Source organism: Pongo pygmaeus, chromosome 12 (assembly GCF_028885625.2).
Source record: "Pongo pygmaeus isolate AG05252 chromosome 12, NHGRI_mPonPyg2-v2.0_pri, whole genome shotgun sequence".
Lineage (NCBI taxonomy): Eukaryota > Metazoa > Chordata > Mammalia > Primates > Hominidae > Pongo > Pongo pygmaeus.
This window is the reverse complement of record NC_072385.2, coordinates 27,889,021-27,912,296: the sequence shown is the minus strand read 5'-3', so window position 1 is coordinate 27,912,296 and position 23,276 is coordinate 27,889,021. Positions and strand designations below refer to the sequence as shown.

Sequence of the window (23,276 nt, the reverse complement as noted above, 5' to 3'; positions counted from 1 at the left end):
TTGTGGTTATGTCTCCCAAATCTCTGTCTCCAGACTCTAGACCCACATCTCCAACTGCTTGTCTGATATCTTCATCTGGTATCTTGCAGGCACCTGCAATTCATCATGTTGCAGACACATCTCATTGTCTTTCCGTCCACACCACCATCTCCTGTAGGTACCACTATCTATCTACCGCCCGAAGCCAGGGACCAGAGAGACATCCTAACCCCTTGGTATCCAATCTTCACACAGCAGTGGGAGAGAGCTTTTGAAAACTTCAAATGTGATTGTGTTTCTCACTGCTTTAAATATGGCTCTCATTGCCCTCAGGGTAAAGTGCAAATCCTTAATACGACCCTTTATGCATAGCCCCATGCTTACCTCTCTGCAGAGCTTTATCATTTCCACCCTTCCTTCTCATTTTATGTTCCAGCCAGAATCAATTTTATTTCTCCAGACATAGATGTTTTTCTTTATTTCTAAGTCTTCACACGTATTATTGTCACCATCCATGAAACTCGCTTCATACCTCCACCCCCTGCTGAATTGCAGCTAGCTGATTCCTTCAGGGATCACATCCCCCAGGAAGTCTGGGGCAAACCTCTGAGGCCCAGCTATCCCGGTCTCATGGCCCATCCTCCACTCCACCCTGAGGCCTGGGCACCGCTATTGTTTCTGCTTAGAACTCCCTTTCCCAGTCTCATGGCTCGCCCCATCTCCTTTAAGTCCTTATTCATATGTCACCTTCCCCAGGAGCTCTTCATTAACCACCAGATATAGAATCAAAACCCTCACCCGGACATTCTCAACCCCACTTGTGGCTTGATTTTTCTCTATGGTACTGTATCTGACACATCACATATTTTATCTGTTTATTTCATTGCTTGTCTGTCTCCTTTAAGATGTAATCTCCAAAAAGCAAGAATGTTCATCTGTTTGCTTATACCATTAGACCAGTACTTTCAAAATATTACATACATGCAACGCAGTAAATGGGTAATAAAAATTTGTTTACTAAAAAATGAGAAATTAAATTAAGTACATTTTTCTGGCTACTTTTTTGGGGGGCCCAAATATGCTCATTTCATGGCTGGCCAAGAGATATTCCACTTCTTCTCTGTGAAAAGTGGACTAGCTCAGGCCAGCTCATGAAATGTCAGTGTTCTAGCAAAAGCACAGATTGAAACTTCTTGTCCCCAGTACCAAATTATTTAACAAAAGCCTCACAAAATTAAAAAAAAAAAAAAAAACTACCTGGAAAATAAAAGCCATTTTCATCACATCTTGCAATAACCTTCTGTCCTTTGAGGGGATCTAGTCTTTTTGATTTGGTTTTCTTTGTTGGATTTCCTTGCAATTTCTGTTGCTGAAAAAGACAAAACAGGAATAATTGATGAGAAAAAGTGAATGCAGATGGTGAAAATGATAAATACTGGGTAGCCTAGTGATATGGTTTGGCTCTGTGTCCCCATCCAAATCTCATGTTGAATTACAAGTTCCAATGTTGGAGGTGGGGCCTGGTAGGAGGTGGTTGGATCATGGGGGTGGTTTAGCACCATTCTCCTAGTGCTGTTCTTGTGATAAAGTTATCAAAAGATCTAGTTGTTTGAAAGTGTGTGGCACCTCCCCTTTCACTCTCTCTCTCATGCTGGCCATGTGAATATGTGCTTGCTTCCCCTTTGCCTTCTGCCATGATTGTAAGTTTCCTGTGGCCTCCCGAATTGTGCCTCCTGTACAGCCTATGAATTGTGAGTCAATTAAACCTATTTTATTCATAAATTACCCAGTCTCAGGTAGTTCTTTATAGCAATGTAGAAGCAGACTAATATACCTGAAATTTTCTACTGAGAATCACATTATAGAAGAATTACAGAATATCCCCATACTATACACTAACTTTGGAGCACTTTCTGCTTTATGTTAATTAAATGTTACTATTTTGGCAAGGGCAATATCTGCCCTCCACAACTTTTGTACTTCAGCTCAAGGTACAAGGAGAATTGGATGAGTAATTGAAGAAAAGGAAAACAAAGCAAAATTACATATACGACTAGAATTCCTGACATTCTTTGACAGTCTCAAAGCTGGAGAGCAAAGACTACACCAGCACCATGACCAGCACTGCTGCCTTCCTAGAACAGTGAGTGGTAAAGGGGCCCTTCAACAGAAAAGTCCACTAGCAACTTCTAGAGAGACAAGCACTGAAACATAGTGCTTTACAGAAATCCAATATCCCAGCCCACCTCTTCACGACAAAGGAGAACTTTTATAATCGCTGTCTCACAAAGAGGAAAGAAGTCCATGGGCTGAATTGGCTAATAAATTAATTATCCTCATTCCTTATATCTGCTGGTTGATGCAACAGTGGATGCTAGAAGTCAGTGGGGTAGAGCTTTCAAAGTTCTGAGAGAAAATAACTTTCAATCTAGAATTCTAAACCCAGGCAAACTATCAATCAAATGGAAAAACAAAGAAATTTCTAGTCATATCCCTAGGTAGAAACTTTCCCTTCCCATTCATCCTACATTAGGAAGTTACTTGGAAATGCACTTTTCCAGTAAGAATAACATGTCTGCACAAGTCACAGACAGCAGGAAGTCTCCCAGGAGAAAAGAGGACTTAGAAATCTTGAAAATATATGCATATATATATATATATACACACAAGCATGCATATATATATATCTAACATATGCAAAAATAATGATTCAAACAAGTAACATAATTTTACATACTGAAGGAGAAAAGGTAAAGAAATCCTTTTGCTTGATGCTATTAACATTCTTCAATTGGCCAGCGTATCACCTAGGACCTTAAGGAAGGCATATACTCCTGAACTGTGACTTGTCCCAGTATTGAACAATATTTACCCAGTTAGAATAGTACAAATACTTTTTTGTGTTCTTTTAAATGAAAAATTTTGAACATGTACTGTGAACCTTTGGAAAGAGTACAACAATGACAACATGATGGTTTAAGTGTAGCTCTTGAAAGGTTGGAATGAAAGGGGAAAGAAAAAGCATAGATATTACCACCATGTGAACTCAGGAATTGAAGAAGTTATGCAACTAGATAGATCAAGAAGTAGAGGCTTATGTATATTAAATAAAATGTTACAAATGCAGCCAACAGAATAAAAGATAACGTAAATATCCAATATTAGGAGTGGGAGACAAAGAGGGGAGGGATGAGAGTAAAATTATAATATTTTTCATACAGTGGAATAAAAATTTTAAATATAGCAAATCATAAAATAGCGAACTATATGAAACACATACTTTGATAAAAATTAATAGTTAATCTGGAAGTCTCACAGAGGAAAGAGAGGGAGAAGACAATGCCTTTATTTTCTATATGAATGAATTAAAGTCCTGGACTACCCCTAAGGTACACATGTGCAGAAAACACTCAAAGCAGCACAGCAAAGGCTTTGAGAACTGAACTACAATGTAAACCATCGCCCAAGTCCCAGATTACCAGTATAAACCTTGAGTGATGCATGCAGACTTAAGCTGTGAATAGCACAGCCTTCTAAAACTGAACTGACATGGAAACCACTGCCCACAGACGGTAAAGCAGAGCTTGCAGTCTAAACCTAACCAAGTCTGATGGAAAAAAATTAAATCTCCTTCAGAGAATTTAAACAGGATCCAGAATCTTAAAACATAATATTCAAAATATTCAAAATGTCCATTATACAATAAAAAAATCAACAAACAAAAAAGCAAATATGACCGATTCTCAAGGTAAAAGGCAATCAATAGAGTCCCAAATTGGGAAGACTCAGATATTGGAATGATCAGATAAAGACCTTGAATTAGCAATTATAACCATAGTCTATGAGGTAAAGGGTAAATACTCTTGAAATAAATGGTAAGGTAGTTTTTTGTTTCAGCAGAGAAATAGAAACTATTAAATTAAAATGGAAATTTTAGAAGTGAAATGTATAATATCTGGAAGGACTCAGTAGCAGAAATGATAGAATTGATATGACAGAAGAAAGAGACCATGTACTCTAAGACAAAACAATAGAATGTATCCAATTTGAAGAATGCAGAGAAAAAGGATCTTTAAAAACGAACAAGGTCCTTTTCCTGTTACAGATAATTTCTTCAAAGACCAGCTCAGTTATAACCTTTCTGGAACAATGTCACCACCAGGTAATTTCAGAAAAAGAAAGGAAAAGATTGTTTTGTTATTTCCAAATGGCACTACATGAATCAAAGTTGGAGTGAATGTTGTGGCTATGTCTACTACATGCAGAAACTACTAGCATCATTTTGACTTGTAAAGTCCAACTCTAAAGTTCCATTTTTTTATGCTTGATGACTGTTAACAGAAATATCCAATCCCCATTCATCTCTCCCTTCAAAATCCCCTGTAGCCTTCATTCCATCATCCAGAATAGTCATTATTTTTAATTCCCAATCAATTTGAGGACAAATGTTCTTGTAAAATATATTAAAATGAATTACTAGCAAAATGAAATAACATAGCAGAGAAAGAGCTTGAGTTCTAAGTAAAATCTATTTAAGGATTCTGAAAAGCAAACATGTAGTGGTAAAAGGATCGGGAAAGAAGACAAGAACTCAAAGTACCACCAAGCTAGTGGTGGGTTTACCATTTGTTCTCTCTAGTGTCTCTTGGCCTGGTCCAAAACCCAGAAGTAGGCACAAGGGTCCAGACAGAGAGAGCTCTAGGAGAATCCTAGAGTTCTAGCTTAATAAATGGAAAAAGGAAATCCTAACACTCAGAAAGAATACAAAAATTGTCCCCTCTTTTTATTCTCCATTCTCACACTTCAGTCACCAAGCAATCCTGTGGCAGTGCAGCAATGTTTTGAGCCTAAAACTCTAAAGGAGGCTAAATCTTCCTGTCTGATTAGTGCCATTGTGATTTTGAGAAGGTGGAGTGAAGTCCCATTGTTGTCTCTCTCTCTCCCTTTCGCTCTCCACCCTCTGTTTGGCTCCAGATGCAAACACAATAAATAGAAGCTACTGAGCTGGGTGTATATTAATAAACCCAGATTTCTGGATGGAGAACTGAAAAGAGAAGCCATAGGGAACTAGAAATTACTGGGAAGATCATTGATATAGAAAAGAGAAGGGGAATCACTAACCCAACACCAAACCAGACAAATATATCACAAGAAAAGGACACTATAGACCTATATTCCCCATGAATGTAGATGCAAAATCCATAAGAAAATATAGCAAATAAATCCAGTAATGTATAAGAAGGATTATATACAATGGCCAAGTCGGATTTGTCCCTGGAATGCAACACTGGTTTAACACCCATATTAATAGAACAAAAGATAACAATTAATGTAATATACCATATTAATAGGATAAAGGATAAAATAATATGATTATTTCAATACATGGAGAAAGAGTATTTGACAAAATCCAACACCCTTTTATGATAAAAACTCAACAAACCAGGAATAGAAGAAAACATTCTCAATTTGAGAAAAGACATCTATGAAAAGCCTACAGTAAACATGATACCTAATTTAGAAAAACTAGATGACTTACCCTTAAGATGAGAAACAAAGTAAGGCACTCTCACCACTTCTATTCAACATTGTATTTGAGGTTCTAGCCAGTACAGTCAGGCATAAATAAATAAATGTCTCCAGATTGGAACAAGTAAAACTGTCTTTATTCATAAATGACATGATTCTATATGTGAAAACTCTAGGGAATTCACCCAAAAACTACTAGAATTAATTAACAAGTTCAGCAAGGTGTCATGTTACAAGATAAATGTACCGAAAAAATCAACTGTATTTCTATGTATTAGCAATGAGCACTGTGAAAATGAAATTAAGAAAAAAATTCATTTATAATAGCATCAAAAAAGAATATATTTAGGAATAAATTTATCAAAATAAGTGGAAGACTTATACACTCAAAACTAAAAAATATCATTGAGAGAAATCAAAGATCTAATAAGTAGAGTGACATACCATGTTCATGGATTAGAAGACTTGATATTATTAAGATAGTCATTTGTTCCTAAACTGATATATAGACATTACAATTTATATTAAAATCCCAGCAAGTTTTTTGTTTGCTTGTTTTTGGATTTTCTTTTTGTTGTTGTTGCAGAAATTGAGAAGTTGAATCTAAAATTTACATATAAATGCAGAGGACCCAGATGACCCCCCAAAAAATGTTGAAAAAGAACAAATTTGGACTTGCTTTTTTTTTTCTTTTGAAACTTACTATACCTACTGTCATCAAGAAATTGTGGTACTGACATAGGATAGTGATATGGATTAGTGAAACAGTACTGAGTCCAGAAATAAATCCTTATATTTATAGTCAATAGATTTTTGACACTTTGGAACAAAGTTTGGCAGTTTCTTAAAAAATTAAACAAACTTACCATATGACCCGAAATATTGCTACAGTATTAGATACCTCATCAAGAGAAATGAAAATTTATAACCATAAAAAGACCTGTATATGAGGATTCATATCAGCGTTATTCCTAATAATAAAAAGGTAGAAGTAATTCAAATGTCCATTAACTGGGGAATGAATAAACAAAATGTGGTATATCCATACAATGGAATATTATCCAGCCTTTTATTTATAAAATGCATAGAAAAGGCAAATATATAGAGACAAGTTGATTAGTGGTTATCCAGAGCTGAGAGTGACTGCAAATGGGCATGAGGGATCTTATTAGGAGGAAGATAACGTTCTAAAACTGGATTGTGGTAGTAAGTTGAAAACTCTTGTCAATTTTATTAGAAGTCATTGAGTTGAAATAGGTAACCTTCATGAGCGTACAAATTATACTTCTACAAATCTTTTTTTTAAGGTAAAAATGTTTTTGGTTTGCTCTACATAACCCTCATAATATTTTGCATATACTGTAGTGGGCTGAATGACTGAATGAGTACAGGAGCTTCCGAATCCATCTACAAATCTAAAGATAAACCACATAGGACTTTTTCTCCAAATTGCTACATTGCTGAAACTGGGGATTTTCCATCCTAGATTTTTACTCATTTTTTTTCTTTCTTAACCATAAACTTATTATAATTCTTGAGTCTCTTAAAGAAATTAGTCCTCCATCCCAATTGGAGTGCCTAGCAAAATAATTCTCAAGTGTCTCCTCTTTTCAGACCATCAAATGCTCCTCTTCTCCATGACACAAAGTCCAATATAAAGTGTTTGCCCAGACATTTTGATGCCACCTTTTTGCAGTGATATAGCTATATAGCTATAGCTATGTATTTGCCGTGCTATAGTTATATCATAAATAAAATATTCAATGCATACTTTATGAGTTCATTTGCAGGCCTCCTCTTAAGAAAGTCTCTAATTTATGTGGCAGTTGGCTATAAAAATTTAAATAATTTCAGGCAGTCTGAACACCCTTTGCTCTTAGGTCATTATTCATGTTCAATACAGTTTAGGTTCTGGAAATAAGTGGGCTCATTTCCATGGTGCCCTGATATGACTGGGTTCTGTTGTAGCCATCTATCATTTGGACCTGTTTGGAGATGCTTTTTAGGTTCATTAAAATAAGTGGAAATATGGTTTATAACCTCAGAGATGAAAACTTAAGAGCCACGTCCTCAGAAGTGGAGAACAAATAAGCTGAGGGGTTAAGGTCTCTTACAGGGACTGTGGGAAGTCTTCAGACCTGGGCTGCTTGTAGCCTCTGCAGCCACGGACAAAAATGGATGGTGAACTATATTCTTTTGTTTACGATACTCACATTTAGCCAGATTTTGCTTGGGTCCCTCCCTACTTGTGGAATTTGCACATTTGCTGAGGCAATCAGTATATCAAAGAGAATTCACCATCACTGGTGGGTGGTGAATGTCACCTGCTTATTCCTGAGCTTTCACCCAGAGGAGAAACCTAAGCACTCTTTCTAGTGCAAGGTTCAAAATGGCATACTGTGGCTTGAAATGACCTCAGAGGAAGGAGCTGGACTAGGAGGCAGGAGAAACAGGATTGGGTGCTGCCCACCTGGCTATGGGACTTTGGGCAATCTTTTAGCCTTCTTGGGCCTCAGTTTCTGCATATGCAAAGTAAGGCAACAACTAAATAATCTCTACCACTTCCTAGTTCCCTATTTCTGTTTAGGAGGGTCTAAATCTACACTCTTGGAGAAACTGTCAAGATGTATGTATAAGGCCAGGATGCAAGCCTGCTACCCTTGCTGGCAGTTCCTACAAGATGAGAGAAATGCACCAGCCACAACTGAGAACATGAGTAGCACAGTTTTTCCATCTTTATACTCCAGTGGGATGCCCAAGCACAGCTTCCTACAGTCATTTCTTCAATGGAAGACTGTGTAAAGTGTTCTAATAATGGATAGAATTTAGAGTTTTCAGAATCTGGAGCCTGCCATACTAAATCAACTGTTACTTAAAAACCTCACTTTTCCATAAAGTTTAAAGCCTTTACGGAAAAGCCACCTTGCTTCAGGTCACCAGTGTTCATGTCAAAGACCAGCTGGCTGGGAAGATACTTTGGTCACCAAGACCACCAGACAGTCGAGAGACGAATAAAATTCGTCTCCAGACGAATAAAAACCTGATTCCGCAAAGATGTCCACATCGATTCTGGGGAGGCATTTCTCCCTCTTAGATTTCATTAGTATGAGAAGTCATTTCTTAGAACCTATGCCTAGATACATTTAAAGTTCCTTTTTAAAATTCTGAATGAGTAGAGTCACATAATTTATTTAACTAGCCCTCTTTCATCTCTAGATTCCAAATATTGATTCTCTCCATTTCTTAGCCAGAGGCTAACCGAGGAGATTGCTTTCTACATTTTCAGAATGGGTTTAAAGGTATAAATGTGGGAGGTGAGTTGCCTAAAATAATCAGATAACTCTTTTTTTCTATAGTTGTCACTCACTTCCCAATTATTCTGATAGAGAATAGCCATTCACTCTGTGAAGAGCTTCCCCCTGCCTGGGTGACAATGAATGGTAGCAATGCCATGGCATTCATTCTTAGCACTGCAAATGATGCCTAAGAAAATGTCTTTCTAAATGGTTACAAGTATCACTCCCCTTCAAGTCATTTATACACCTGTAAGTTCACTGGAAAGGACAAGGACAGATACTAAAGAACATTGTAAAAGTAATTCATGTTGGCTGTGAACGGTGGCTCACACTTGTAATCCCAGCACTTTTGGTGGCTGAGGCAGGTGAATCCCTTGAGACCAGGAGTTTGAGACCAGCCTGGCCAACATGGCAAAACCCTGTCTCTACTAAAAATACAAAAATTAGCTGGGTGTGGTGCCGTGTGCCTGTAATCCCAGCTACTCAGGAGGCAAGGCACAAGAATCACTTAAACCTGGAAGGCAGAAGTTGCAGTGAGCCGAGATCACACCACTGCACTCCAGCCTGGGTGACAGAGTGAGACTTTGTCTCAAAAAAAAAAAAAAAAAAAAAAAAAGTAATTCATGTTTACTCTGCTTTGTTTCCAACTGTTATTACTATTGGCAAGAATTCATTTCTGGTTGATTCCACAGCATGGGACTTTATGGAAGGAACTATTCACCATGGTCTATATGATGATTCATTTGCATCATGGCACAGTCAATTGAACTATACCACAGATGAAGCACAATGGCCAGCTTCAATATAATGGTTCATCCCACAGAAACAGAACATAGGCTTCCCAGGATGAAAAGACATCTCACCGGGGCAGCTAGAGGTGCCATCCCTTCAGCCAGAATATTGACAACTTTATTCCAGAAAGATGACATCCTGCTGGTTTTGAATTTTGCCAAAGACTTTGGGGTGCCGTACAGTTAACATCAAAGATGTTAACTTTGATGTTAACAAAGATGTTAAGATGCCCCAGAGGCCCATCAGGGGTCCCACTTCCAGATGCTAAACCATCACTGCAGTGCTGTCTGAGGACAGCATGGTCTGAATGTGCACACATCACTTCTGTGTGATGGTAACATCACCAGTGCACACCCCAGACTTGTTAACTTCCTGCCCACTGATATGGACAGGAGGCAGGGAAATACTGGGTAGAAGGCAGCGGTCCCCAGTGAAGGCCCCACTCTCAAGCCTGGACCCACATTCCTGTTTTCCTTCTCAAATGTTGCCTTTTCCAAAACCACTCTGGTCCACACCACTCCCCATCCTGTATCCATAAAAACTGCAGGCTCCACTGGCAGTGGAGTAGCAGAGAAGGAGAAAAGAGAAGAAGCAGCCTGACGTCGTTGAGAAGCAGCTTGACTTCAGGGGGATGGCTTGATGGCAGGATCTCAGAGAAGAGTGTGGCCAGTGATGGCTGAACCCCAGGGGAAGACCACCTTCCCACTTCATCCCCTTTCTAGCTCTCCATCCTGCTGAGAGTCACTTTCAGCAGCAATAAAATCCCCTGTATTTACCATCTTCAATTTGTTCGTGTGACCTGATTCTTCCTGCATGCTGAACAAGAGCTAGGGATACAGCAGGCTGTCACACCGAGGAGTTAAACACTTAGCCATCTGTGGACAGCAAAACTAAAGGAGCACTGTAACACATGCCCTCTGGGGCTCCAGGGGTTGTGGGTACTCCTCTAGAAGCTGCCTTAGGGCCGCACAGAGTTCTGCTCCTGCCGGCACCCAGAAGTACTCGTCCTGGCCCCTGCACCCACTCACCTGCGTGCTCCCTCTCCCGAGAGGGGCTGAGAGCTGCAGGCTGAGTAAACAAGCCACCCTCTTTGCAAGTCCCATGAGGGGTCAGGGAAAATTTCCTGTTTCAACATCAGTAGATCTTGTTCCACTGGAGAACAGTTCACAGCCACTAGGGAGCTAGTCTTCCCAACAGACCTGAATATCAGCAAAACAGACTAAAGTTTTTACTAGTGGAATTAGAAAGGCTGACTAGTCAGTTAGGGTGTGATGCCTCACACCTCCCGTTAATGGACTGTAAAAAAAAAAAAAAAAAAGGTTACAATGCAAGAATGACAATTGGTTCATTTACTATCTCGGACACAGATAACAGCTGTATATATTCTGAGTTTATTTTATATAACTGATAACTGAAAGACATTTTCCTCTGTCTCCCCAGCTGACATCTTCCTGCATGTATAGTGTCAAAGTCACAACCCAACAGAAAGTTCTCAATGGCAAATGATCTCTCTTCTCTTCCTTCTCCTAATTCCACCTCATCCAGCCTCGCCCATGCCTGCCTCCCTGTGTGCATTTTCCTAACGCTCTCTTTCTCCCGGAGCAGAGCACTCAATTCCCCGTCCCTGAAGGCCATAGGCTCCAGCTTCCTTGCCAGTCACGGCTTTGAGAAGGAAACGTGTGCAGCCAGTGGTGTGGGTAAGTTTCCATGGCCTCCTTTAGGGCTGCTTTCAGCTTAAAAATATTTTCTACCTCCAGATTTTCCAAAGCAGTCAAGGTTATGGGTGAGAGAGCCTTTTTTATCTTTCTGGGCCAAAGGATTTGCCCTGGAGAACAATCTTTATTTATTCAGAAAATGTTGGAGGACAGCACAGCTGGGCTGCCCTAGACCAGGCTCCCAGGGAGGATTAATTATAATTCACAGATGCCCTCCGGCAACTTCCCCTATCGTTCAGCTCCAAGGGCTCTGGATTGGCCAGTGAGGGTGAAATCTGCAATCACAGTAACATGAGGGGTGCTAGGGAGGGGAGTTTTCAAAGGGAATTTTAAATTTCAGACTTAAGATTTCTCCTGTCATCATGTAGTCAGTGAGCCAAGTGCCCATCTCCAGGGACACCACGAAGTCGGTGGATTATGGAAATAGGCGGAAACCATTACACAGTCAAGCGTGGAATGCGCCCTGCGCAGGATGCCAGGCAGAGCAGGTGGGAATAACGGCTCTCACTTTAGGTCTAATCTGGGGCCAGTCAGGAACTGCCCATGGAAGCTGGGGCATAAAAAGCGGGCACAGGCTCCCTGGACACAGCATTTGTTGCCATGTCTCCTTCCCACCGCTGGTTCTTACTGACAGAAAAATCACGAAGCTGCTCCAAACTTAGGAATTGGCAAGGCAGCTATGGGGGGAACAACCCTGCTCCAGATGAGGGTATCAGAAAGCCCCGGTCATCCAGACTCCATAACGTGCCCTGGAGCAGGCTGGATGCAGTGGCCACAGCCCTCTGGACACACATGGGCAGCCCACTCCGAACGCAGTGGCCACAGCCCTCTGGACACACGTGGGCAGCCCACTCCGAATGGTCTCATCCCCATTTTGCTGCTTGTTATCAGTCAGCTCATGGGGGTGCTTAATGATGAACAGAGGGGCTCTTTCATGGCAATTTATACTCATCCATCAAAAGCTTCCGCCTTTGCCAAAAGAATTTAAAATGAGACTGTATTTACATATAAATCAGGAAAAATGACTTGCATCTCTGATGCGTTTTTCACGCCAGGATCTCAGAAGGCCTTGAAACCTGGAGCTTCACACACCAAAGGTTGAGTCCTGTTAGTGGGTCACGAAATCGAATCTGTGGGGTGTGACAATAATGGCATTTTGAAGTCTCAGAATCTATCACACATGGAAAGGAGAAGTATCATTGCAAGAAAACAACATTCGAAATCTTCCACTGCAGAGGGCCATGCCACGAGTGGAAAGATCTCTGAGGAGAAGTCACCAGATGTGACCTCTCCCCCAGTTACCTAGGGACATCTATGCTGGAACATGGGTATTCCTCTAACAGACAAGGGTGGCTTTCGACATCCTGTGTGAGGACAAGGCAGTGAGGGGAGAGTCTTAGCCCCTGACCAAGAGGCAGCAGCAGACCCAGTGATGCCACTGCACAAACTAAACACCTTTTCCTGCACTGGCTCACCTGGTGTTCACACCCTCTTTCTCCCTGCCTTCCCAGTGAAGATCTGGAAGAAAAAGTCTTCACTTCTTATACTAACTTCCTCCACTTCTACCCACCCTTCTACCCACTGCAAACTGGCCTTTGCCCCCACCATTCCACTGGCATTATTCTGGCCAACCTCACTAATGCACTTTCTCTTGGCAAGTCAAATGGCTTTCAGACATCATTCTGCATGGCTTTCCAAACCTCCTTGATAATAACTTTAGCAGTGGAAGGAGCTGTCACTGATATGAATGTTGTGTGCATTTACTGCTGAGCACTTGGTGCTGCACACTCTCCTAGGTATATGAAGTACGTGGTCTCACAACCATCTTTTAGGCCAGTGCTTTGATTTTTCTATTTGGAGTCAGGTGGACTGGAATGCAAATCTTGGCACTGCCATCTTCCAGCTGTGTGACGCTACTCAGGCCTTCTAAGCTGAGTTTCTGCCTCTTGTCCTTGGCTCTCCACCCCGGGCCTTCTGCTTCTCTAACTCATCCGCCTTGGTCCCTTCTACGCTCTCCTCCTCCTCTCCCAGCACCTGAAATGACCTCCAAATCTATCTCCTTAACTCTGGCCTCTCTCCTAAACTCCAGACGTGTGGCTGTTTACTGGCCTCTCTCACCTGCGTGCCCCACGGGTATCTAAGAATCAGGAGCGCTGAAAGTGAACTACCTTTCCCCGAAAATCTGCTTTTCCTGTCACTGTGCCTCTTCTGTGTTTGTTCTTTCGTTTATTCACTGAAATATGTATGCATGCCTACAAGGTGCCCACCACAATTCTAGGCTCTGGGAGCACCTACAACACCACAAACCAAGTCCCACCCTTATTTCAGTGGGGAAGACAGACTATAAACAAAAGTGTACATAATATCAGGTAGTGAAGTGTGCTGTGAAGTAAACAAACACGTGGCAGAGGGTTAGAGGATGACATGTGATGGGATAGGCTGGCCAGGGTGCACCTGTCTCCCTGAGGAAAAGAGGAAGGGTGGAAGGAGTAGCAGTGCTTCTGCTCCTACAGTTATCCAAGGCAGAAATTTGTGAGCATCTTCAACTTTGCCCCACATGTCCTATTTTCCCATAACCCATGTCTCTGTTACCTGTTCTCTCCCCAGTGTTCCTACCTGGCTCAAGGACTCAATACCTCTCAAGGGGAGCGCTGCACCGGATTTTGGTCTTTTATGTTGGGCCTCATCTCACTGTCAGAATAATCTTTCTAGGACACACATCTGTGAATGTCCCTGACTTGCTGAAAACCCCTCCGTGGTGTCCATTTCCTACAGTCATTAAGTTCCTGACCCCAGCAAAGTTCAAGTACCTCGTTTTCTGGTACCTCTTCCTGTGCCCACCGTCTCTCCTGCCACGTTTCCCAGGGAACACTCCGTGTTCTTCCCCACATCCCTGCCTGAGCCCAGGCTGTTTCTTTCACTCCAAACACTTCTTGCGGCCCAGTCCCCAATTCCTAGGCATCCTTCTGGGCCAAACTGGATTAGTGGAGCCTTCCCTAACTGCCCAGTCAGGTCACTTTTCCCCATCTTCCAGTTGCTCTCTGGGGGTGCCTCTGCTGTATTTATAATACAGTGAAAGGCTGTAAGGGTCTGCATTTCACTCATTCAATACACATTGTTGAGTGGCCCCTGTGCACTGGGCTTCACTGTCAGTGCCATGGACACAGCTACAAATAAGGCCAGACCAGTTCTTGGCTCTCACAGCGGTGATGCTCTGGCGCAATGTCTCCTCCATTAGGCTGGGCCCATGCATTCAACGCAGCTAACAAATCCCCATTTTGTGTCCAGTATAAGGTATCCCCCTGGGAGATCCCAAGGAGACAGAAAAGAATGACAGAGGCCACTCGACGCCTGAGGGCACCTGTCCCACGTGCAGAATCGTATCCATGATTTTTGGATGAAGAAATCACGGGAATTATTTTTATTCCCATTTTGTGGTAAGAAAAGAAAGAAATAGAGCAATTAATTCAATTAATTCATATGTTGTAAACAACGAGCTTGACTGCCAGAATTCCAGATGAATTCAGTGGAACACAATTATCTTTGCTCTGAATCACAAGAGGCTTCTTTTCACTCCATTCGCAACACTTCCTATTTGCAAATTTAATATAAAGTATAGATAAAAGAATATGCCAGCAAATTCTGCTGTTAGGCAGCGGGGCCTCCACAGCTCAACACCTGGGACTGGCCATGGTCTGTCATCCTCATTCAAATTAGGATAGTCTAAGGACTAAGTCTGTTGTGTTCTAGGTACTCCCAGTGCCTAGAATAGTGCTTGGCATCTCATGGGCACTCATAAATATTTCAATGAATAAATGAAAGAGCAAGCAGACAGGGAAAAGCACAATGAGAAGAAGATCATCTTTTCAAGGAGAGGCAGGTAATTCACTCTTGGTCCTCTTGAGTCTTAGGTGCCCACAGGGCATGCAGACGAGGAAGGTAAATAGAGAAATGTCTAGGGGTGTCAGATGGTGGTTCCCAAAGAAACACTGAACAATTCTTTGAGGAAGTCATTTTGTTTGAATAACATTACTAGATATATGACCTTCTGTGATAAAAATTTTACATTCTGCACAAAAGACATAGCTTTTGACACTGAAGGAAAAATGTGATTTGCAGAAGAAAGAATAAAGTGAAAGAGAACAAACAACACAAAATGAAACAAAAGACAAGAACCTAGAGCATCAAAAACAGAATTTTAAGCCAGGCTAAACCAGTATCACTTGGCAAAGACTGAACCAAAGATGATGAACCTGAAAGGTCAGATCTTTGGGAATGATTTTTAGACTATAATGTGGTGAACATCCGAAAATTATCTAGGATTTAGTAAGATTTTGGATGAACTATTCCATATCTCTCTTAGTTCATTTTGTGCTGCTGTGAGAATACCACCAACTGGGTAATTTATAATAGACAGAAACTTACTGGCTCACTGTTCTAGAAGCTGGGAGGTCCAAGATTAAGGGGCCAGCACCTGGTGAGGGCCATCTTGCTGTCCATAACCTGGCAGAAGGCATCACATGGGCGAGAGAGAGTGTACAACAGAGATCCAAGCTCATTCCTTTAATAAGGAATCCACTCCTGTGATAATGGCATTGGTTCATTTACGACCAGAGCCCTCATGGTCTAGCCAGCTTGTGGTATTGTGGCATATATACATTTATATGGCATATATATATTTATATGGCATATATATATTTATATGGCATATATATATATTTATATGGCATACATATGTATATATGTATTTTTTTCTTCCATGGTTCCTGGCTCATAACTCCTAACATCCTTGGGGTCTCTGAAGTCCTGTCCTTTGGGTGTCTTTGTTGGGTAGGTTCAGGGTGGGGCTGGACACCGGAAACACCAAGGTAGAATTAGATAGTTAAGACTTTCAGCCCCAACTCCCAACCTCCAGGAGGGGAGAGGGGCTGAAGGTCAAGTTGATCACTATAGCCGATGCTTTAATCGATCATCCCTAAGTAATGAGGCCTCCATAAGAACCCAAAAGGACAGGGTTTGGAGAGCTTACTGACAGCTGAACACATGGAGGCTCCTGGAGGGTGGCCCACCCAGGGAGAGCACTCAGGGAAAGGAGGCTCTGCACCCTTCCTGCATCGCTCACACGATGCATCTCTTCATCTGTATCCTTTGTAATATCCTTTATAATAAACTGCTAAACGTTGGTGTTTCTCAGAGTTCTGTGTGCCACTCGCGCAAATTAATCAAACTCAAAGAGGGAGTTGTGGGAACCCCAACTTGAAGCTGGTCAGTCAGAAGTTCTGGAGGCCCAGACTTGTGACTGATGTGTTGGGAGGGCCAGTCTTGGGGACTGAGCCCTCAACCTATGGGATCTGATGCCATCTCTAGGTAGGTAGTGTCAGAGTTGAATTGGAGGAGAACAAACCGGTGTCTGCTGCTTGGTATGTGTGGGAAAATCCCCCACACCTTTGGTCACAGAAGCCTTCTTCCCTGTTGATGATTGCTGTTGTGGTGCGAGAGCACCGGTTGAGAGAGCTGTTTTTCCCACACGCACCTCTTAAACATCCCACCTCCAACACTGCTGCAAGGGAGATCAAGTTTCCAACACATGAACTCTGGGGGACACATTCAAACAAAGCACCGTCCACACACAACCATGTATAGTCAGAGAGTGGGTTTCACACTGGCCATGTGTATTTATAGACTCCAAATGTTTATACTCTTTGATCCAGAAATACTACTTCTAAGGCTGTATCTTAACAAAATAATTCAACTATGTGCACCACAGGAGTCATGCAAATATTATGTGAGAAAGCAGAAAACTGGAAAATAACTATAAATGTTTAACATTTCGTGGAGAATCAAATAAACCAGGGTATATTCACACCATGGAATATTATGTAACCATCACCCATATGAATCTGACAATTCAATAAAAACACAGAGAAAGTCTATGAAATGATGCTAAACTTAAAAGCAGAATATACAATAATTATAGACACTCTGCACCTATGTAGAAAACATTTGAGGAGAAAAAAAACTAAAAGGAAAGGCTCCCAAGTGGTAGCAATAAGGAGACCAGATTATAAATTATTTTTCTTTCTAGAAGATTTGCTTTATTAATGATTATATAAAATAATTGCTAACACTTATGGGGAGCTTTCAATACTAAGCATTTCACATGTTCATTTCTCTTTATAACAACCCTATGAGATGGATACTATTAATATTCTTATTTTACAAGTAAGAAAATTGAGGTTTAAAGAGACTGAGTAACCAAAATCACACACAGATTAGATGGTAGATCTGCGGCTAGTTCTTGGTCTGGCTCCTATGAAAGTCCAGGCTTTTAATCACTACATTATACTTCTATTTAGCTTTTTTTTTTTCAATTAAAAGATGTATTGTTTTAAAAATAAGTCCATAGTACAATCAAATGGCATTTCCTTTATGATGAAAAAAAGTACTGAGACCTTAACTGGATTGGCTCTAATGCTTTTAGAAATCAGTGTGGTGGGGAGTGGGAGACAGAGAAGGAAGCCAATGTAGGGATGACAATGACTTGGGATAGGCAGAGAGGGAGGAAAGACAGAGACCTCCAGGGCACCCACCTCTCCCGGGGCTTTGTCTCCATAATTCTTCTTGGCAGCCTCCTGGAGTTCCATGGCCTGCTGGATGTACATTTTCCCAGCTAGGATTTCACTTTCCAGCATCGACAGCTCTTTCAATGAAATGGGCCAATTCAACCGTTCTAAAGCCTGGTTTAAAACTGTTTTGTTTTCCAAGTACTGTATTGGTTTGTTTGCATCTAACCTAAAAAACAAACAAACAAGCAAAAAAAGAGAGGAAGAAACAAAAAGCAAAGAAAATGACTATAATTAAAAAAATATGGTAAGATGGTTTCCTAAGAAATTGTCCCCTGAGAAACATCTGTTGAAGCTAGTGTCAGGTGTCAGATGACAGCATCATAGCCAGGCCCTCTGCTCCATCAGGACTTTGGTAGCTTGCAAAGGTTAGAAATAACCATCTCTGTGAATTATGGTAGGCACTTTTCCCTATTATCTCATTAGGTTATCTGATTTTAAAGAAGTATGATACACATAAAATTTTCAGCATTTTTTTTTTCTCCGTATTTGGAGCCTAATATCTGGCAGAACCAAACATGGGCTTCAAAGAGATTTCACACAAGTATGCCTAGCAGTGACTCTGAAAAACAAAGCAAAGCAAAACAAACCCAAATATTTGCTTCAGTGCAGTAATTCTTATACTAGCTCATTTTAGCTATTTTTATCTCCTTTCCTCTTTGCAAGCCTAAATAAGTCTAAACTATTTGGCTTTGCTGTTTTGGTACATAAAGAACAGAAGCCAAACTTTCTATGGCTGATAAGCAGGCTGTGGGACTCTAGAGGAAGCTAGTGTGGTGTGATGGCCCAGGTCCTGGATTCTGTTTCCAGTCTGAGCTGCTTCTGAGTCAGACACTGCTGGAACGGAATGGGTAGGGAGAAAGAAAACAATTCATGATTATCACTCTTATTGCTGAAAGCATTACTTATTTCTTTAGATGTTGGATATTGGAAGAGAACAGTCTAAACTCAGCACAATCACAGGACTCCATCCACAAACAAACTCGTACCCAGAAGACAGCAAAACATGCTTATTGGAATGATGTCAGCAAGATGGTGGAATAAAAACCCAGGCCTTCATTCCCCTACAGAGACACTGACTTAACAATATATGAACCAAATTGCCTTTGCGAGAATTCCAGAAACCAATGAAGAGGTTGTGGCACCTCAGACAAGTACAAACCCAAGAACAGCTGTATGAAGGAGAGTAAGAAAGCTTGTTGCATTTTGCCTGCCCTAACCTCTCCTCCTCCCCAAAACAATGCGATGCAATTGGAAGAAAACTCCCCAATCCTGGCTCCTCCTTTGGAGAAGAGAGTGGAATGCACATTCAAAATTCTTGTGTTTTGGGGGACTTCTGAAGAAACAGGTTTCCGTCTTGCCTGATTCAGAGTGCTGATGAGAACAGTGGTATATTTTGCAGGTCAGGTTGGGACCTCTGAGAACAGAAATGAGTGTCACAGCTTGTTACAGCATTGGAGATACTGCAGTACTTCAGAGAGACACCGGGGGAGGAAGATATTACAGGCTCCTGAAAGAGACGGGCAAACCTTTTTCACTGGGAAATTACACACACAAGCCCAGAGAAGACACATCCCCAGAAAAGGTTTCAGGGATTCCCCCAAATCTCTAGCTGGGATAATTGGTGAAGCCCTTCACCCGTAAGAGGCCAGTTTGTGAAAATCGGATGAGATAGCTGTTTTTTCAAATGTCATATTATCAACTAAATATCATAAGGCATACAAAATATAGGGAAAAGCACACAAAGATATGGGGAAATGGCCCAATCAAATGAGCAAAATAAATCTTTAGAAATTGGTCCTAAAGAAATGGAGATATATTCTTGACCAGTCCTGGTCATTTGCCCCCCTCCTTGTCTGTGGACCATGATAAGCCTGAGTAGTGACTTCAGAGCTGGGTAACATAGCAATTGAAGTGAAAAGACCTTTACGTGAAGAATTTGCATGTGTAATATAGGAAGGTGTTCTTTAGTTATGTTATAGGATTACTTTAAACCATTTGACTTACACTCCAAAGTAATGTTGGTAGTATAGCAAATTATGATGAATAGCTTTAATTGTATGTTTAAAAGTCTCATATGTTCACATGCTTAAATCTGGGTATCAGAATTTAAGCAATTCTTGAAATGTATTGTCTCCTTAATATACTAATTACAGAGCAAAAAAAAAAAAAAAAAAAAGAAATGGAGATATATTAATTACCTGAAAAATAATTCAAAACAACAATGTTAATGATGCCCAATGAGCTAAAAGAAAAGAGAGACAACAAATAGAACTCAGAAAAGTGATGCATGAACAAAATGAGAATATCAACAAAGAGACAGAAACTATAAAAAAGAACCAAATAGAAATTCTAGAGCTGAAGAATACAATAGCTGAATTGAAAAATTCACTAGAGGGGTTCAACAGCAGATGTGATTAAGCAGAAGAAAGAATCAGTGAACTTAAAGAATAGATTTTAAGTCATAAGTTGTTATATCAAATGAAGAATAGCATATAATGGTAAAAGGGCCAATCCACTAAGAAGATATAACAATCATAAATATATGTGCACCTAGCATCAGAGCTCTCAGATACATAAAACAAGCTTTGACAGAACTGAAGAAATAGACAGCAACCCAGTATTAGCAGGAGACTTCATGCTCTGCTTTCAATAATGGACAGAACAACTACACAGAATATCAATAATGAAACAGAGGACTTGAACACCACCAATCAATTGGGCCTAACCAACATGTGGAGAACACTCCACCAAACAACAGCAGAATACACATTCTTCTCAAGTACACATGGAATATTCTCCAGAATAGACTGATTGTTAGGCCACAAAACAAATATTTAAAAAAAGAAAGTTGAAAGCAAAGTATTTTTTCTGAACAAAATGAAATGAACCTAGAAATAATAACAAAAGGAAAACTGGAAAATCCACAAAAATATAAAAATTAAGTCACATATTCTTAAACAACCAATGTGTCAAAGAATAAATCACAAGGGAAATTGAAAGATATCTTGAGATAAATGAAGGAAAAAAATACAACATATCAAAATGTATGAGATGCAGTGAAAGCAGTACTGAGAAGGAAGTTTATAGTGGTAAACACCTTTTAAAAGGAGGAAGGTCCCAAATTAACAATTTAACTCTACTTTTCAAGGAACTAGGAAAAGAACAAATGAAAGCCCAAGTTAGCAGAGGGAAGAAAATAATAAAGATTAGACATAGAGTATAGAAAAACAATAGAAAAAAATCAATGAAAGCAAGATTGGTTTTTTTGGAAAGACCTACAAAATTGACAAAGTCTTAGCTAGACTAACTAAGAAAAAAGAGAGAAGACTCAAATAACTAAAATCAGAAATTAAAGTGGAAACATTACAACTGATGACACAGAAATTAAAAATATTATGAGACTACTATGAACAATATTTCACCGACAAATTGCATAACCAAGAAGAAATGGACAAATTCCTAGAAACATACTGCCTACTAAGACTGAATCATGAATAAATTAAAAAACTGAATAGATCTATAACTAGTAAGGAGATCAAATCAATAATCAAAAACCTCCTAACAAATAAAAGCCCAGTACCACATGGCTTAACTGGAGAATTCTGCCAAACAATGAAATAATTAATAACAATTCTCTTCAAACCTCTTTCAAAAGATTGAAAAGGGAGAAATACTCCTAACTCATTTTATGAGACAGAAATTACGCTGATACCATAACCAGACAAAGATACTACAAAGAAAAAGAAACTACAGACCAATGTCCCTGATGAACAGTGATGCAAAAATTCTCAACAAAACAGTAGCAAACTGAATTAAACAGCACGTTAAAAAGATAATCACCATGAAAAAAATGGGCATCATTCCTGGAATGCAAGGATGGTTCAACATATGAAAATTAACGTAATATACCACATTAACAAAATGAAGGACAAAACCCACATGATTATCTCAAGTGATGCAGAAAAATCATTTGACAAAAGTCAACATCCTTTCATGATAAAAACACTCAGCAAACTAGCAATACAAAGAAACTATATCAACATAAGGAAGCCTACAGCTACTATTGTACTTAATAATGAAAGATTGAAAGCTTTTCCTCTAAGATCAGGAATAAGGCAACAATGTCCACTCTTCTCCCTTTATTCAACATAGTACTGGAAATCTTAGAGAAATTAGGCAAGAAAAAGAAAGGAACAATATCCAAATTAGAAAAGAAGTAAAATTATCTCTGTTTGTAGAGGACATGATTTTCCATGTAGAAAACCCTAAAGATTCCACAAATACTGTTAGAACTAATAAATTCAGCAAACTTAAAGGATATAAAATCAACACACAAAATCAGTTGCATTTCTATACACTAACAATGAACAATCAGGTAAGGAATTAAGAGAATAATCCCATCTATAATAGCATCAAAAAGAATAAATTAGGAATAATTTTAAAGAAGTGAGAGACTTGTACACTGAAAACTACAAAACATTGCTGAAAGAAATTAAAGAAGACACAAATAAATAAAAAAGACATTTTGTGTTCATGGATTGAAAGACTTAATTGTTAAAATGTCCATACTACCCAAAGTGATGTACAATTCTATGCAATCCCTATCAAAATCCCAATGGTATTTTTTGTATAAATACAAAAAAATCCTAAAATTTATATGGAATTTCAACAGATCCTGAATAGCCAAAACAATCTTGAGAAAGAAGAACAGAGTTGAAGGCCCATACTTCCAGATATCAAAACATATTACAAAGCTACAATAATCAAAACAGTGTACTGTCTGTAGTGTAATCAAAGCAGTGGTACTGGCCTAAAGACAGACATATTGAATACTGGAACAGAATAAAGAGTCCATAAATAAGCTCTCATGTGATCTTGTCAAGTGATTTTTGACAAGGGTGCCAAGACTACACAAAGGAAAAACAACAGTCTCTCCAAGAAGTGATTCTGGGGAAACTGGTTATCCATATGCAAAAGAATGAAGTTGGACTCTTGGTTTAAAATATATATAAAAACTAACTCAAACAGATTAAATATCCAAGCCTATAAAACTCCTAGAAGAAAACAGGGATAAAGCTTCATTATACTGAATTTGGCAAGCTTTTTTGGATATGACACCAAAAGTGTAGGCAGCAAACGCAAAAATAGACAAATGGGACTATATTAAACTTAAAAACTTTTGTTCATCAAAGAAAGTAGCTGCACATCAACAGAGTGAAACAGCAACCTAAAAAATGGGAGAAAGTGTATGCAAATAATAAACCTGAGAATGGGTTAATGTCCAGAATATATAAACAACTCCTACAACTCAACAACAACAACATAACCTGGTATAAAAA

The 23,276-nt window shown here is 39.7% G+C and overlaps 1 protein-coding gene across 4 annotated transcripts in view; it reads right to left on the bottom strand.

The window, feature by feature from the left end:
- Positions 1–23,276, bottom strand: part of VWA3B (von Willebrand factor A domain containing 3B) — a 224,084-nt gene that overhangs the window by 21,031 nt on the left and 179,777 nt on the right. For all 4 annotated transcript variants that reach the window (XR_008500554.2, XR_008500555.2, XR_008500556.2 and 1 more), the window contains 2 exons: positions 17,902–18,103; positions 1,237–1,348 (listed from right to left, as the gene is read on the bottom strand). Coding sequence is in view for 1 of the 4 variants with exons in the window: in XM_054474969.2 (XP_054330944.1) it covers positions 1,237–1,348; positions 17,902–18,103 (314 nt within the window). In the remaining 3 variants the exon portion in view is untranslated. The remainder of the gene's footprint in view (positions 1–1,236; positions 1,349–17,901; positions 18,104–23,276) is intronic.